Source organism: Gorilla gorilla, chromosome 5 (genome assembly GCF_029281585.2).
Source record: "Gorilla gorilla gorilla isolate KB3781 chromosome 5, NHGRI_mGorGor1-v2.1_pri, whole genome shotgun sequence".
In the NCBI taxonomy this organism is placed as follows: domain Eukaryota; kingdom Metazoa; phylum Chordata; class Mammalia; order Primates; family Hominidae; genus Gorilla; species Gorilla gorilla.
The window spans coordinates 163079244-163095995 of NC_073229.2; the positions used below are offsets into that span (position 1 = coordinate 163079244).

Below are 16752 nucleotides of genomic sequence, written 5' to 3' on the forward strand. Positions count from 1 at the left end.
TTGTTTTGAGACAGGGCCTCCCTCTGTCACCTAGGCTGGAGTGCAGTGGCATGATTACAGCTCACTGCAGCCTCGACTTCCCCAGGCTCAGGTGATCCTCCCACCTCAGCCTACCAAGTGTCTAGGACTACAGGCATGTGCCACCACACCTGACTAATTTTTTTGTATTTTTTGTAGAGACGGAGTTTCACCATGTTGTCCAGGCTGGTCTTAAACTCCTGGGCTCAAGCAGTCTGCCCAACTCTGTCTCCCAAAGTGCTGGGATTACAGGTGTGGGCCACCATGCCAGCCAATGTTAGCTATTAATATGATTGAAATCCATGAATATTTCACTTGGTCTTAGCCGAAAGTCCAGTAATGAAATCAGTGAATATTTGATTTCTGTAAGTTAGCATTGCTGACATCTTTCAGGCATGGAAAGGGAGGTAACTTTACGGGTGCTCTAATAGTGATAAATGAATACATTTTAAAACAGATATTAAGGCTCAGGGCAGTGGCTCACACCTGTAATCCCAGCACTTTGAGAGGCCTAGGCAGGTGGATCATCTGAGGTCAGGAGTTCGAGACCAGCCTGGCCAACATGGTGAAACCCCGTCTCTACTAAAAATACAAAAATTAGCCAGGCATGGTGGCGGGCACCTGTAATCCTAGCTACTTGGGAGGCTGAGGCAGGAGAATCGCTTGAACCTGGGAGGCAGAGGTTGCAGTGAGCCAAGATTATGCCACTCTACTCCAGCCTGGATGACAGAGCAAGACTCCTGTCTCAAAAAAACAAAAAACAAAAAAATATATATTAACTACAGTAGAATACCTGTATAATAAATATTACTATGGAAAACGTAATTAACAGAAGTATTAAAGGTGAATACCATTAATAGTCAAGATCTTACTATACTGAAATAACATTTACTGTGTGGCAGCCACTTTATGGATAGGATTGTTTTTTTTCCACACCACAACATTAGAGATGATATCCATGTTACAGATGAGAAAACTGAGGCTCAGAAAAGTTAAGTAATTTGACAAGGTTATATATTCAATTTATTCTAATTCAAATCCAGGCCCACCTGGTTGCAAAGTACATTCTTATTTGTCTATACTGATTAAGTTCAATGAATAGGGTCAGGTCTATGTATAATTAACACACATTCTTTTTTTTTTTTTTTTGAGATGGAGTCTCGCTCTGTCGCCCAGGCTGGAGTGCAGTGGCACTATCTTGGATCACTGCAAGCTCCGCCTCACAGGTTCACGCCATTCTTCTGCCTCAGCCTCCTGAGTAGTTAGGACTACAGGCACCCGCCACCACACCCAGCTAATTTTTTGTATTTTTAGTACAGACAGGGTTTCACCATGTTAGCCAGGATGGTTTCTATCTCCTGACCTCGTGATCCGCCTGCCTCCGCCTCCCAAAGTGCTGGAATTACAGGCATGAGCCATAGCGCCCAGCCAACACACATTCTTAACATATTAGGAAGACACCAATGGCACCACTAACAGTCTACTAGTTGGTTAGACATAGATGTTGCCCTTTTGCTTCAGGCATTCCATAGATCATGCTTGCTCAGTGGAACAGTGGAATTTACAACTATCTCATAAAGTTTTGACAATATAATCCTCACCTTTTAGTGCAGAGAAATGATACCAGCATTCCGAACTTTCCTGAAGAGGCATGATAAGACCATTGTTACCAAAATGCTGAGGTACGTTCTGAGGGAGAGCACAGCAGGGGTCCCCCCAGAGAGGGCATTCCTGGGCCTTCAGAGACCAGAGCTCCCTTCTCTATGCCTCATACAGCCTGCCAGAGCTGCTGCTGTACCCATCCCGAAGATTTGAAGAATACCTTAATCTTCTCTACGCTGTCAGGCTTCATACCCCTGCAGAGCATGTTGACCGTGGGGACTTGACCACTGCAATTGACCAAATAAAAAAATATAAAGGTTATATAGATCAGGTTGGTTGCTGATGAGAATCTGTGTCCTTTAAACATGTTACAATGCCTTTGTGGTACTCCCACTCAAAGATCCTGAGACACCTTATCTTCTTGTGGGGCTCTTCGCTTTAAAGTCTTTCATCCTTTTAATGCTAAATCAATAGTGTGTTCCGTGATTTCCAACACTAAGGGCATCTATTCTAAGCCAAGCAACATGAGACAATGTTTTCAGATATTTGTACAAATGAAATTTTTATGAAAGTTTGAAGAATGAAGTATTTGGACTGATTTTTTACACAACTAAAAGGCAAAAAAAAAAAAAGTAAAATCCTTTGTTTCTGAAAGTACTTTCAATGCATTAATTAGCTTTCCTGCCTCAGCGAGTACAATGGTCATCATAATTATTCTCTGAAGAAGTAATTAAGCACCTTGGAGTACAGTACTATCATTCTGAAAATATTGTCATTATATTGTGCATACTGTAAACAGGCATCTGGGCTGAATGTAAACTGCTAACACATTTTTCCATGCAGATACTTTTTTGCATTCAGTTTTGTCACTTGCCTTTGTTTTAAAACATTGGGTACAGAAAATTGAAATTTTTTTTTCCTTTTTTTGAGACAGGGTCTGGCTCTGTCACCAAGGCTTGAGTGTAGTGGTGTGATCTCAGCTTACTGCAACCTCTGCCTCCCTGATTCAAGCAATCTTCCCACCTCAGCCTCTTGAGTAGCTGGGACCACAGGCAGGCGCCACCATGCTTGGCTCTTTTTTTGGCTTTTTTTTAAATGTGTGTAGAGATGAGGTTTCACCACTTTGCCCAGGCTGGTCTTGAACTCCTGAGCTCAAGCCGTCAGCCCATCTCAGCCTCCCAAATTGCTGGGATTACAGACGAAAGTCACTACACCCGGCCCAGAAATTTGAAACTTTCTATTATAACATATGAAAATACCAAGCCCTGTATAAAGTGCCATAAGATATTTTAATCTATTTCTTTTATGAATAAAAATGTCACAATTTTAGTTTGCTTAAAAGTACTTTTTTTCCCCTAGATGAAGCAAAACATCAATATGAAGGATCATCTGTCAGATATACAGAGAATCATCTGGGGATGCCCTGTATGTATTCTTAGGAACTTGCTGTATCTCATGCTCATGAATACAACCTCCAGTCTTTGGCAAAAGGAGACCTACAGATCCCAAGGCAGCTAGTATTTGTGGAATGCCTGCTACGTGCCAGGCACTGCCATGCTCTCCCATTTCACATCCTTGTTACCTGCAAGGTTGCTCTATAAGAAGGGGCACAAGTGAGCTTGCCCCTATCCCATAACTTTTTGGCAGTCTTACTCCTTTATTGGTATTACTGTGATCACGATGCCCTGTGAGGAAAGGGGCCATGTGTTCTACTTGTTTTCTTTTCTTTTTTTTAATTTTTTTTTTTTTTTTTGAGACCAAGTCTCACACTGTCGCCCAGGCTGGAGTGCAGTGGCACAATCTCAGCTCACTGCAAGCTCCACCTCCCGGGTTCACACCATTCTCCTTCCCCAGCCTCCCGAGTAGCTGGGACTACAGGTGTCCACCACCACGCCCAGCTAATTTTTTGTATTTTTAGTAGAGATGGGGTTTCACCGTGTTAGCCAGGATAGTCTCGATCTCCTGACCTTGTGATCCGCCCGCCTCGGCCTCCCAGTGCTGGGATTACAGGCGTGAGCCACCACGCCCAGCCATGTTCTACTTGTTTTCTATCTCCCTGCATACGATACCTGGTGCAGGATTCTGCACCCTGATGGTATCTGAAAAAGCTTTAGAAGGCCTCTGTTAGCGACCTGTTGACCTATAGAATTTCATCTGGCCCCACCCTCCCTTATCTCTTACAGTTTTCCTGACTTCCTTATAATCATAACACACAGATCCACTCACGATTCTCTAATGTTAACCTCTTTTCACACATTTGTGCTTTGTGCATACTCTTTCTTCTCTGAAATTGCTTTTCTTTCCTATTTCACTGGATAAACCCCTATTCATTCTATAAAAATCTAGTTCAATCATCATATCCTTTGCAAAGTTTCCCCCAGCATTTCCAGCTGTCAGCGGCTTCTTTGTAGGGATTTTGCATCCTGAACATTCATGTTACATTTTACTGCAATCCTTTTTTCATGAAACTGGGAGCTCCATCATGTGTGAGCTATGATTTACTTGCCTTCTCATGTGTGGCACATAAGAGGAGCTCAGGATGTGAGTTACGTTGAATTAAAGTATCAATTGATTAGAAATGTTATTTTTATTTAGTCAAATTGGGGAAGCAAGATGAAGTTGTTTTGTCACAATTTTGGTCTGGACATTTTGTAGGGAAAGATAATTGAGGTTGATTGGTTTGCAAAGATCCAAATTCTTGAAACTCACAGAGTCTACAAAACTCTCTCTGGATCACTGTTCACACCAAGAGCTCATCCCCATGACTAGATCAATATAAAGGCTTGACTTCTTATTCTGTACCAATTCATTCACTTCTTTTTCTTTTCTTTTTTTTTTTTTTTTTTTTTTTTGAGATGGAGTCTCACTCTGTTGCCCAGGCTGGAGTGCAGTGGCGCGATCTCGTCTCACTGCAACCTCTGCCTCCAGGGTTCAAGCAATTCTCCTGCCTCCCAAGTAGCTAGGACTACCGGCATGCACCACCACACCTGGCTAATTTTTTTGTATTTTTAATAGAGACAGGGTTTCACCATGGTGGCCAGGCTGGTCTCCAACTCCTGACCTCAGGTGATCCACCCACCTCGGCCTTCCAAAGTGCTGGGATTACAGGCATGAGCCACCGCGCCCAGCCTACTTCTTTTTCTTAATAGCTACCTTCTTATCCCCCAACCCCCAACTTTGTTTTTGATATTAGGAAAGCAGTTACAAATAAAACTATCATGTCAGTAGTTTTAAAACTTTGACAAAGATTACTTTTTTCCCCTTAAATATAGTTTTCTTTGTCAATACTGTGGTCTTTCTAAGAAAACCTGTTTCATAAACAGTGAAAACATTCACTTTTTCATACTTGAACTGTGTTTTAGTTAACATTTGCATATTCTGAGATATAAAATGGTTTGCAGTAGTAATTTTATTTTAAAAAATTTATATGTACTTCTAATTTTGTTTTTGATTTTATAGACTCTATCAGAAGTAAGCAGATATCTGATTAGGGTACAAGATGTAGCCCAACTTCATTGCTGTGATGAAGAAATAAGTTTCTCTTTAAGGTAAACGATAGTTAACTATCCTAAGGCTGTGGACACCTTCCAAGCAGGTGACTGTCTTACTCATCCTGTAGCTCCAGCATTCAGTACAATGTCTGACACAGTAGGTTTGAAATGAATCTATGCATTGGACTGAAAAGTTACAGAGGACTCCCTCTGAGATAGTGTAGGGTATTTTATCACCATGTTCGCATTCCAGCCAGCTACTGGATAGAATGGGAGAAATAAACTGTCCCTGCCAGGACCACAAACTCCACATAAGCAGGCATTCTAAAGGTTGGTCACTTTTCTTTTCTTTTTCTTTTTTTTTTTTTTTTTTTTGAGATGGAGTCTCACTCACTGCTGCCCAGGCTGGAGTGCAGTGGTGCAATCTTGGCTCACTGCAACCTCCGCCTCCAAGCTATTCTCCTGCGTCAGCCTTCCAAGTAGCTGAGATTACAGGCACCTGCCACCATGCCCAGCTAATTTTTGTATTTTTAGTAGAGATGGGGTTTCACCATGTTGGCCAGGTTGGTCTCAAACTCTTGATCTCCAGTGGTCCACCTGCCTTGGCCTCCCAAAGTGCTGGGATTACAGGCATGAGCCACTGCACCCGGCCACTTTTCTACTTAGCTAAGCTCCAAGTGTTGTGGGATTTTCACACCAATGATCTGCTCAAATGTAAGAAAGAGAGGACCAATTTATTATCCTCAGACAGTTATTGAGGTCAGTTTTTAAAAAGACCTTACAGTATTTAGTTTGCACGATGCTCAGAGTAGTGTAAGAAAAAAAAGATGGAAGGATGCTAATTTTTATAAATTAGTATCCCCTTTACTCCTTTAGAACAAGGATGGGCAAACTTTTCTGTAAAGGTTCACATAGTAAATATTTCAGATTTTGCTGGCCAAATGATATCTGTGGCAACTACCCAACTTTGCTATTGTAAAACAAAAGCAGCTCTATCAATGACACAACACATAACAAGTAATACACTATTCATAAACAGTACAAGATATAAATGAACAAACATGACTATGTTCCAATTAAACTTCATTTACAAGAACAGGTGTGGGCCATAGTGTGGTGATATCTGCTTTAGAAAACTGTTCATCAAACTATGAATAAAATAGAAATAAAATAAATAACAAAATAATTAATAGAATCAAATAAAATTCTATTCTCAAACATTCTTCCTTTCTTTACATAAGTTTGATTTTCAGTATTAATGACAAAGAGTGATTCAGCAAACAGCAACCAAAGGGAGGGAAATTAACTCCTTTAATTTGTTCAACTCCAATAAATGTAATAAAAATTGATTTGTTATTTCAATGAATATTTCAACAAATGTTCCTCAAAGGCACAGGGTAGCAGGGTAGGTGGAAGAAATCAGTCCCCTCACCTCCATCCTTACCTAGACTAGATCTTAAATGAAAATCAAATCACACAATGTCACTTTTCTCATTGTCATGACATTTTTGTTTTCTTTGATCTTTTTTTTTTTTGGTCAGTAGCAACAGAAAACAGTTACAATGATGGAAAGAAACTAGCTACCAAACCAGCAATTCTAAACACACTGGTTTGGCAGAAGACATTCTATGATGATTCCAGTTTTTGATTATTAGATTATTCTACATTCATGTATTCCTTCTCAAACACTCTTCGTTTCTTTACATAAGTTTGATTTTCTATATCATTTTTCTTCTCTCTGCAGAACTTCTTTTAACATTTCTTAATGTTCTACTAGGGTCAATGAATTCTCTCAAATTTTTTTGTGTGTAAAAAATTTATTGTTTGAAGGCAATTTTGCTGGATATGGAATTCTAGGTTGGTGGTTTTTTCTTTTAACACTTTCCTTATTTCATTCCACACTCTTCTTACTTACATGGTTTCTGAAGAGAAGTCCAGTGTAATTTTTATCCTTGTTCCTCTATAGGTAATAGAAACCAACAATAAAATTCTAGGCCTCCCAACCGACTGAATGGGCTCCTCCTCTCAGCCAAGGGGATTCCAAAGTAAACCTGAAAAATGAGTTCAGGCCATGATAGGAAGGGGGGATTGGATATGCCTCATTATACTCTCCTCCCTTAAGAATTCAGGCACAACTAACCAAAATTAACATTGAAACAGAGATCTTAAGACCGATAAAATGAACTCCTTGTAGAAATAAGATACCAAATTCTAACCAAACTCTAGTATAGTATCACATGGCAGATAGCACACCCTGCAATAAATCATAGTTTACCTCAAAATATATTTATTTGACATATTTTGAAATGGCCCTGCAAAGTCATCTCTTTTGGGGAAAATCTCCGTTTTGTAGAGAATCTCCTCTTTCCAGGTCTTTTCCTGATCCAGGAGAGATTCAGCTGAGAGTATGTTATCTTTTAAGGTCTGATAAGAGACATTTACCATCTATTCTCCCTGAAGCCTGCTACCTGGAGGCTTCATCTACATAAGAACACTGGTCTCCACAGTCTCTTATCTAAAGCCAGATACTCCTTTCTACTGATTCCAGATCTTTAGATAAACTTAACTCTTTCAACCAATTGCCAATCAAAAAATCTTTTGAATCCCCCCATGACCTGGAAGCCCCTAATTCAAGCTGTCCCATCTTTCTGGATCAAACGAATGTATACCTTACATATATTGATTGATGTTTGCCTGTAACTTCTATCCCCCTAAAATGTATAAAATCAAGCTGTAACCAACCATCTTGGGCACATTTTCTCAGGACTTCTTGAGACTGTGACTCAGGCCCTGGTCACCCATATTTGGCTCAGAATAAATCTCTTTATTTTACACAGTTTGACTCTTTGTTGACAGTAAGGTGGGTTTTTGTTTTTGTATTCTCTGAAATGACGAAGACTTTCTATTTTATTTTCTACATCTGAATGTATTATGCCTAGATGTAGACTTTTTTTTTAATCCTGTTTTGTGTTCTCTGAGCTTCCTGGACCTATGGTTTCCTGTCAATAATTTTGTAAAATCTCCAGTCATTATTACTCCAGATATTTCTTCTGTCTCTCTTCATCTGGTATTCCCATTATGCATATGATTTGCCTTTTGTAACTGTCCCTATTACTTGGATATTCTGTTCTTTCCCCTGGTGGTCCCTACCCGATACCCCTACTTTGTCCCTGGTCTTTTTTCTGCTTTTCAGCTTGGTAAGCTTCTGTTGACATATCTTCAAGCTCACTGATTCTTTCCTCAGCTGTGTCCAGTGTATTAATGACCCCACCAAAGGCATTCATTTCTGTTATATTTATTTCTGGTATTATCTTTTCTTTCTTAGAGTTTTGGTTTCTCTTCTTACATTACCTGTCTGTTCTTGCATGTTGTCTACTTTTTCCATTAAAGCCCTTAACATACTAATCATATTTAAGTTTCTGCTCTGATAATTCCAAAATCTCTACTATATCTGAGCCTAGTTTTGATGCTTGCCCTGTCTCTTCAGTCTGTGTATTTTGCCTCTTAGTACCCCTTATAATTTTTTTTTTTTGAAACAGAGTGTCACTCTGTCACCCAGGCTGGAGTGCAGTGGTGCAATCTAGGCTCACTGCAGCCTCTGCCTCCTGGGTTCCAGCAATTCTCCTGCCTCAGGCTTCTGGGTAGCTGGGATTGCAGGCACGTGCCACCACGTCTGGCTAATTTTTGTATTTTTAGTAGAGACGGGATTCACCACATTGGCTAGGCTGGTCTCGAACTCCTGACCTTAGGTGATCTGCCCACCTTGGCTTCTCAAAGTGCTAGGATTAAAGGAGTGAGCCACCATGCCCAGCCAGCACCCCTTATAATTTTTTGTTGAATAGCAGACATGATGTGTCAGGTAAAAGGAACTAAACAGGCCTTCAGTGTGAAGTTTTATGTTTATCTGGCTGGGAGTTAGGTCATATTTACTGTTTGTTGCAGCTTGGCATCAGAGGCTACAGTTTTCTCCAGTGTCCTTTTCTCTCCCTAAGGGGTTTCCTTAGAGACCCCTTCTTAAATAGGGTCTGAGCCTTGCAGTTATTTTAGCTGTAATCCCATTATTATACCAGAGCCCTACTGCTGTGGTAGTTAAGATGTCAGAGGAGGAGAAACATTCTATAGTTCTATGATCAATTTTCAGTCTGTCAATGAGTCTGTTACTTCTGAACTGTGACCTTCACAAGTGCTTCTCAGTTTTTGGTTTGTTTTTTGTTTTTTTCCCCCCACCTCTAACATGAGACGTAAGGTTAGAGGTGGCTGGAGTTGGGCATTTCCCTTCTCCCAGGTTGATTAGGCACTGCTAAAGTCCCAGTTGGTTAGGTTCTAGGACAAGTTTCCCTTGAGGTCAGGCCTTTGTTAAGAACAAAATATTCTGGGCATATTTCAAAATGGTACTTTTCTCCTCTCCATCATGTAAGAATATATATATATATTTTTTTAATTTTTATTTTTTTGTGAGACAGGGTCTCACTCTTTCACCCAGACTGGAATGCAGTGGCCTGAGCTCGGCTCACCACAACCTCTGCCTCTCAGGCTGAAGGGATTCTCCCGCCTCAGCCTCCTGAGTAGCTGGGATTACAGGTGCATGCCATTACTGCTCGGCTAATTTTTGTATTTTTAGTAGAGACGGGGTTTTACCATGTTGGCCAGGCTGGTCTCGAACTCCTGACCTCCAATGATCCATCTGCCTTGGCCTCCCAAAGTGCTGTGATTACAGGCGTGAGCCACCGCAACCAGCCAGAATAAGGAAATTTTTATTAGCTCTTCACTGCAAGAATCTGGCAGGCTCCTAGAGGCAAAACTCACACCATTGTGCAAGCCCAGAGTTATTAAATGCTAAAGCTAGTCCATACTTTATCTCTAGTAATTAAGCCAATACCCTTCAAGCATCCCTACTCCATGCAGGCAATTTCTGTTTCTGATAAGCTTTGATTCTCTGTAGCAGCCTATCATTCCAGCTTTTGGGGTGATAACTTCAATTCTATAAAGGATCGGAAAAAAGCGGTTGATTCTGAGTTCTTCAGCTTTTTGTTGTTGTTGTGAGGACAGAATTACCAACTTCCAAGCTCTTTCTTTTTAATTATTATTTTTTTGAGACGGAGTCTCACTCTGTTGCCAGGCTGGAGTGCAGTGGCGCAATCTCAGCTCACTGCAACCTTCGCCTCCCAGGTTCAAGCGATTCTCCTGCCTCAGCCTCCCAAGTAGCTGGGATTATAAGCACACGCCACCACACCCAGCTAAGTTTTGTATTTTTAGTAGAGATGGGGTTTCACCATGTTGGCCAGGATGGTCTCAATCTCTTGACCTTGTGACCCACCCGCCTCAGCCTCCCAAAGTGCTGGGATTACAGGAGTGAGCCACCACACCCGGCCTACAACTTCCAAGCTCTTTACATGTGGACTGGAAGCTGGAGGTCTAATTATCAGAAATTAGACTTTGGTCTACAGTACTTGGACAAATGAGAATACTTTGAAGATTTAGGATAATCCAAAATCATTTTATGCTCTAATTGTGAGGTACATTTATATTTAAATAGGCACTACTCTGAGCTATGAGGTATGAGATATGAAAAATTTACCAGGCCCAGAGACATGAGTATGGGACTTCAGTCACACCTCCCCATCCATGCTTGCCTAGGGCAATTGTTCCTGGGCTGCCTCACCCATTATCTTCACATTACTGGAAATTGTAGACAAAGAACAATTATGGTCCATCAATAGCTTGTGCTATTTTAGTATAAAATCTTGGTAACTCTGGAACTGCCTCTTCTTTTTCTTTAAAAATCCACTTGTAAATGCTACTAATTGGGGTGTATATTCCTGGTAACTGAATCTATGCTCCAGGGTTGCAGTCCCCAAGCTTAGCCCAAATAAACTCTACTTATATTGATTTTGCCTCAGCTTCTTCCTTTTAGGTCAACGACACTGTCTCAGTGATTACATTTATATTATTTGCTAATAAATTTAAATGTAATTTCAAGTTAATATTTGAAATTGACTGGGTGTGGTGGCTCATTCCCGTAATCCCAGCACTTTGGGAGGCTGAGGTGGGAGGATCACTTGAGGCCAGGAGTTCTAGACCAGCCTAGGCAACATAGTTAGACCCTGTCTCTACAGGGGGAAAAAAAACGTTTTGAAATTAGGTAAATGCAAACAGGCTCATATTCCAAAAGATATCACACAATACTTAGCCTGCAACCTTGTTTTCTGTCATTTTAGAAAATCACATAAAACCCAAGGAATGCCATCCCCATGATTTCTACCAGGAATTTTTACTTAGAGGAAACATACTCTGCTTGTATTTATACATACAGTACCAACTCATATAAGGCTTTACTCTTTACCATATATGTTAGCTTCTCTCATTTGATAGATTTAATTACAATTACCTGATGAGGCACGTAGGACAGGAACCACGTTATGGGTGGGCAATCTGGCTTAAGTTGCCTAAAGTCATAGAATAAGTGCTGGTCTGGAATTTAGAACCAGGTCTCCCGGTGCACAGGCAGTGCTGTTTCCAGTGATTGGACCAGAAGGTAGAAAGGTGAACCAAGCCTTCCTCATAATAATCTCACTAACATAGTAACAATTACTAAACATATATATATTTTTTTCTTTTTCTGAGACAGAGTCTCGTTCTGTTGCCCAGGCTGGAGTGCAGTGGTGTGATCTCAGCTCACTGCAACCTCTGCCTCCCGGGTTCAAGCGATTCTCGTGCCTCAGCCTCCCAAAACAGCTTGAAGTACAGGGGCGTGCCACCACTCCCAGCTAATTTTTTTGTATTTTTAGTAGAGATGGGTTTCACCATGTTGTCCAAGCTCATCTTGAACTCCTGGCCTCAAGTGATCCACCCATCTTGGCCATGTGTGAGCCACTGCACCTGGCCACAAATAACAGTAACGATGACACAAAAAGAACGAGTAAGTGTTTGCATTCTAAATGAAATTTAAAATAGAGATGAAGTCACACAGTTATTTTAAGAGCTGGGAAATTCAGAGGGCAATTTGTTCCTCTGAGGACATGGACCATTATTTTGGGTATGTTAAGCTTTTAGAATATATTTTGTACCTTGGAACTTCTGTATTATCGTTTTTTTCATAAACACTGATTTTCATGTCTGTGACTTTAAACTTGCTGAATTTTTTTTTTTTTTTTTTTTTTTTTTTTCCTTAATGAGATGGGGTCTTCCCATGCTGGCCAGGCTGGTCTTGAATTCCTTGGCTCAGATGATCCTCCCAACTCGGCCTCCCAAAGTACTGGGATTACAGGCTGAGCCACTGCACATGGCCAAAGCTCGCTGATTTTTAAGCATGCTTTTTTTCTTCCAACGGAGTCTTGCCAAAGGTCTATTCACCAGTGCAGGACTGGTGAATAGAGGCCTGGCCTTGTTCATCAAATAGAGCCATCCACTTCCCAGGCCAATTTTCCTTGGGGAAATATCCTACTATACTGCCAAAAAGATATACTGTAAACTTTCCTCTTAGCTTTCCCCAAAGGGATCTACAGTCACTTAGCAGGGTAACTATGCATCGGAGAAAATGTACCCAGGCTTCTCAAGGATACTAGACTTTGGTCCAGAATTGACTCATTTTGGGGACCCCAAACGCCACTGTGATCCACCGGGCTAGGTGATAATCAGTTTTGACTCAGGTCAGCTCACAGTGGTGCTGATGACCTGCTGTTGTCCATGTACTCAAACTCTCTTTTTGAGAGAGTTTCATTCTTGTTACCCAGGCTGGAGTGCAATGGCGTGATCTCGGCTCACTGCAACCTCCGCCTCCTGGGTTCAAGCGATTCTCCTGCCTCAGCCTCCCAAGTAGCTGGGACTATAGGTGTGCACCACCACACCTGGCTCATTTTTGTATTTTTAGTAGAGACGGGGTTTCACCATGTTGGCCAGGCTAGTCTCAAACTCCTGACTTTGTGATCTGCCCACCTCGGCCTCCCAAAGTGCTGGGATTACAGGTGTGAGCCACCACACCCGGCCTAAAACTTTCTTTTAAAGTTTTATGTATTTATATAAGTTGGGTACTTCCTGCCTTTCTCTGTGTCTCTTGTGCTGGCTAATACAGTAGTTTAACAACAATAACAAAACACTTCTAGAATGGAGTTAAGAATGTACATTATAGTAGCTGTGTTCCACTTTGCTGAATCACTGAATCTATCTGTAAATAAGCAAAGAAACTCTATTCAAGTTCAGAACAAAACCCACCATTGGAGTTGGTTCTGAGTGTGAGCAGAGGCAGATTTCTGAAACACTAGGAGCCACTGCAGCTGCTCCATTATGTCAATACTAAAGGTGAAATTACAGCCATATCTGCAGGCCCCGCACCCATGGGTTCAACTGACAATGGAAAACATTAAAAAATAAATAAATACAATTAAAAAACAAACAAAAACCTCATACAGTATAAGTATTCACTAGTGTTTACATTGTATTAGATATCATAAGTAACCTAGAGATAATATGCAGATTATATGCAAATACCAAGCATCCTCAGATTTTGGTTTTCGCAGGAGATCCTGGAACACATTCCCCATGGATATCAAGGGATGACTGTATCTGCTTTTGCGTATTTAGAGGAACGGTTAAACTTTTAGAGTTTTTGGTGTTTGGTCTGTGGATAAACATTGTTGGAGATCTTGAGGGGCTTAATTTAGTAAATGGCTTTTGAAAAGTTTTTCTAGATAAAAATTATATATAAAATAGCCCTCTCAGAATCAGATTGAAATAATAACCTCATTGTGTGTTTCTTTCCCTCACTCATGTCCTTGGATTACAAAAGGCTCAATTCTAAGCTCAAGTTAGTGTGGCTGCTCCATCCCTTCCCTGGGCCAACCATCCACCTGGTCCAAGTGGGTCACAAAACTGGAATTCTCTTTCATTCACCTCTAATATCGGCATTGTCCCTTCCAAAGGAAAAAACTGAACATCAATTTACCAAAGCAAGTACCTCTTTGAATGCTGCTTCTTCAAAGCACTCTGTTGGCATATTTCCTGATAATTCGAATACAGCAGTTTTATTACAGATTTAAACAGTTTCTAAACTTCTATGATAGGAGAAATAATTGTTCTTATCATGGATATGGTAAAAAAAAATATTGCTCCCCTTCTCCCGCAAAAAAGCAAGACCATGGTAGAATTCTTTTGCCTATTCAAAATGGCTACTCACCACAGACTGCCCATCACAGACTTAAAATGCACCTCCTGCCTTTCTTGCTTCCTCTCTCCCTCATCCTTAGTTCTATTCATTCCTTTATTCTCAGAATAACCTATTGACTTGATCTAGAAATATTTTTTGCAAGGTATCAGTAAATGTGAAGCACCCCACTCCTTCCAGCCTAAATCATAACCAAAGACAAGAAGAAAATGTTTGAAAGAAAGAGCTAGCTCTAGTGGCTGGGTGACCACTATGTTTCCATTGACCCACACACCTAAAACAACTCCTACTTCCTAACGCTGTCCAAGTAGCTGAACCTGAAACATGGTACTCTTGGAAATTTTTAAACTACCTGGTCCAGTCCTTTGCCCAGTTCTTAGGCATAGCTGTAACTAACAAATGACCGAAGTGCCTTGCTCCTTAAAGTGTGGCCTGCAGATCTGTGGACTCAGCATCACCACGGAGCTTGCCAGAAATGCAGAATTCTCAGGCCACCCTAGCTCTACTCAATCAGAATTTGCATTTTAACAAAATCACCAGGTAAATCAGAAGCAAATTAAAGCTGTTACTAAAGTGAGTTATAAATATGAATTATAGCAGCTTTTATGAAGAACAACCTGGAGGTCTTTGATAAAAATATACACAGCAGTCCCCCCTTATCCATGAAAATACCTTTCAAGACCCTCAGTAGATGGCTGAAACCTCAGAGTACTGAGCCCTATAACATCACGTTTTTTGACATACATACATACTTATGATAAAGTTTAGTTTAAAAATTAGGTACCATAAGAGATTAACAATATTTAATAAAATAGAACAATTATAATGACATAAAGTGGTAACAGTTATGTAAAGGTTTATCTGTGGAAAGGGAAACCATAAATAAGGGGGGACTATTGTGTAGCCTTTGACCAATCCGTCCTACTCTCAGGAATTGTATCTGACAGAAGAACAAATATTAGGACTTTGTTTCTACGTAAGTAATCTGTTCGTTGCAACATTCACAGTGGCAATACAGAAAAAAAAAATGAAGTAAGAGAGAGAGGGAGGGAAAAAAAGAAGGGGACCCAAGCCTCTAAACAAAGCAAATGTCCATCAAAGGAGAACACCCATCAATAGCGGAAGAGTTGAATAAATGATGGTGCACCCACACCATGAAGTACTAGTCATTAAAAAGAAGGAATAAAAGTCCTATCCATTAACTTGAAGTGATTTCCATTGCTGATTGAGAAAAGCAAGAAAAGAGTAGGGAAAATCTTAGCATTTTTGTAAGATAATGGCAATAACCTTTCCTGTACATAGATATGTGTGTGTGTGTGTGTGTGTGTGTGTGTGTGTGTGTGTGTGTGTTTACCTGAGCAAGTACAAAACAGTGGAAGGATACGTACTAGGTTGATAACCTGGGTGACCTGAGTGAAGACAGGGGTGAGGCTGTGCTATGTGGAAAAGTAGAGGGGAAAGAGGTACACTAAATAAAAGCCAATAGCAGGGATTGATGTCACTTAAGCGTTTTGTAACACTTTATGTTCCGACAATTTAAAAATTAAACAAAAATGGTGAAGAAAAATAAGAGACCTGAACAAGCATAAATATATGGACTCTTCATTGGAGTAACTTCCTGAGGGTTGCTTGATGCTTCTGGAAGGGAAACAATTATGCTCTATTAAAACACTGTTAGCTTCACTTAGCCACCCCTGGTGGGGAGGGGGAATTGGGGAGTGGGAGGGTGGGGTGGGGTTCCCCAAGCTCCTCCCAGGCTATCACCACTCACTGCTGGGCTAGAACACTCCCACAGGACAGATAACCCACACTAGAGCACAGTGAGGCCTGCCCAACACAGAAATCTCGCTCCAATGACAGAAAAGCAAAGAGGATAACAGATGGGAGGTTGAGGACACCAAATTTTGCCCCTTGATAAATATGCCTACAGTTGACCATGGTAGCAACCTCAGCAAAAACAAAGAACTATTTAATTTTTACCTTTCAAACTGATGAACTATATTAGATTATCTACTGCTTTCCAATCAAAAGTAAAAATGTTTATATTTACTTCTACATAAATGCTTTTTTCTCCTATTAATACACCTCATGCCACATCAGTTCTTGTTCTTGTGTTTCTCTCTACCCCAACTTATTATCTTTTTTTTTTTGAGACGGAGTCTCACCCTGTCACCCAGGCTGGAGTGCGGTGGCGCAATCTCAACTTACTCCAATCTCTGACTCCCAGGTTCAAGTGATTCTCCTGCCTCCGCCTCCCAAGTAGGTGGGACTACAGGCATGTGCCACCATGCATGGCTAATTTTTGTATTTTTAGTAGAGACGGGGTTTCACTATGTTGGCCAGGCTGGTTTTGGAACTCCTGACCTCATAATCAGCCTGCCTTGGCCTCCAAAGTGCTAGGATTACAGGCGTGAGCCACCGTGCCCAGCCTTGTTATCCTTAAAGGTGAAACAAAACAAAGACTTATTTTCTTCAGATTGC

General features: G+C 40.8%; 1 protein-coding gene across 1 annotated transcript in view; it reads left to right on the top strand.

Annotated features, from left to right (window-relative positions):
• Nucleotides 1-16752, top strand: part of ECT2L (epithelial cell transforming 2 like) — an 87398-nt gene that overhangs the window by 68615 nt on the left and 2031 nt on the right. The window contains exons 15-18 of the mRNA XM_004044752.4: nt 1627-1700; nt 1795-1951; nt 2980-3045; nt 5080-5168. Coding sequence (XP_004044800.4) covers nt 1627-1700; nt 1795-1951; nt 2980-3045; nt 5080-5168 — 386 coding nt within the window. The remainder of the gene's footprint in view (nt 1-1626; nt 1701-1794; nt 1952-2979; nt 3046-5079; nt 5169-16752) is intronic.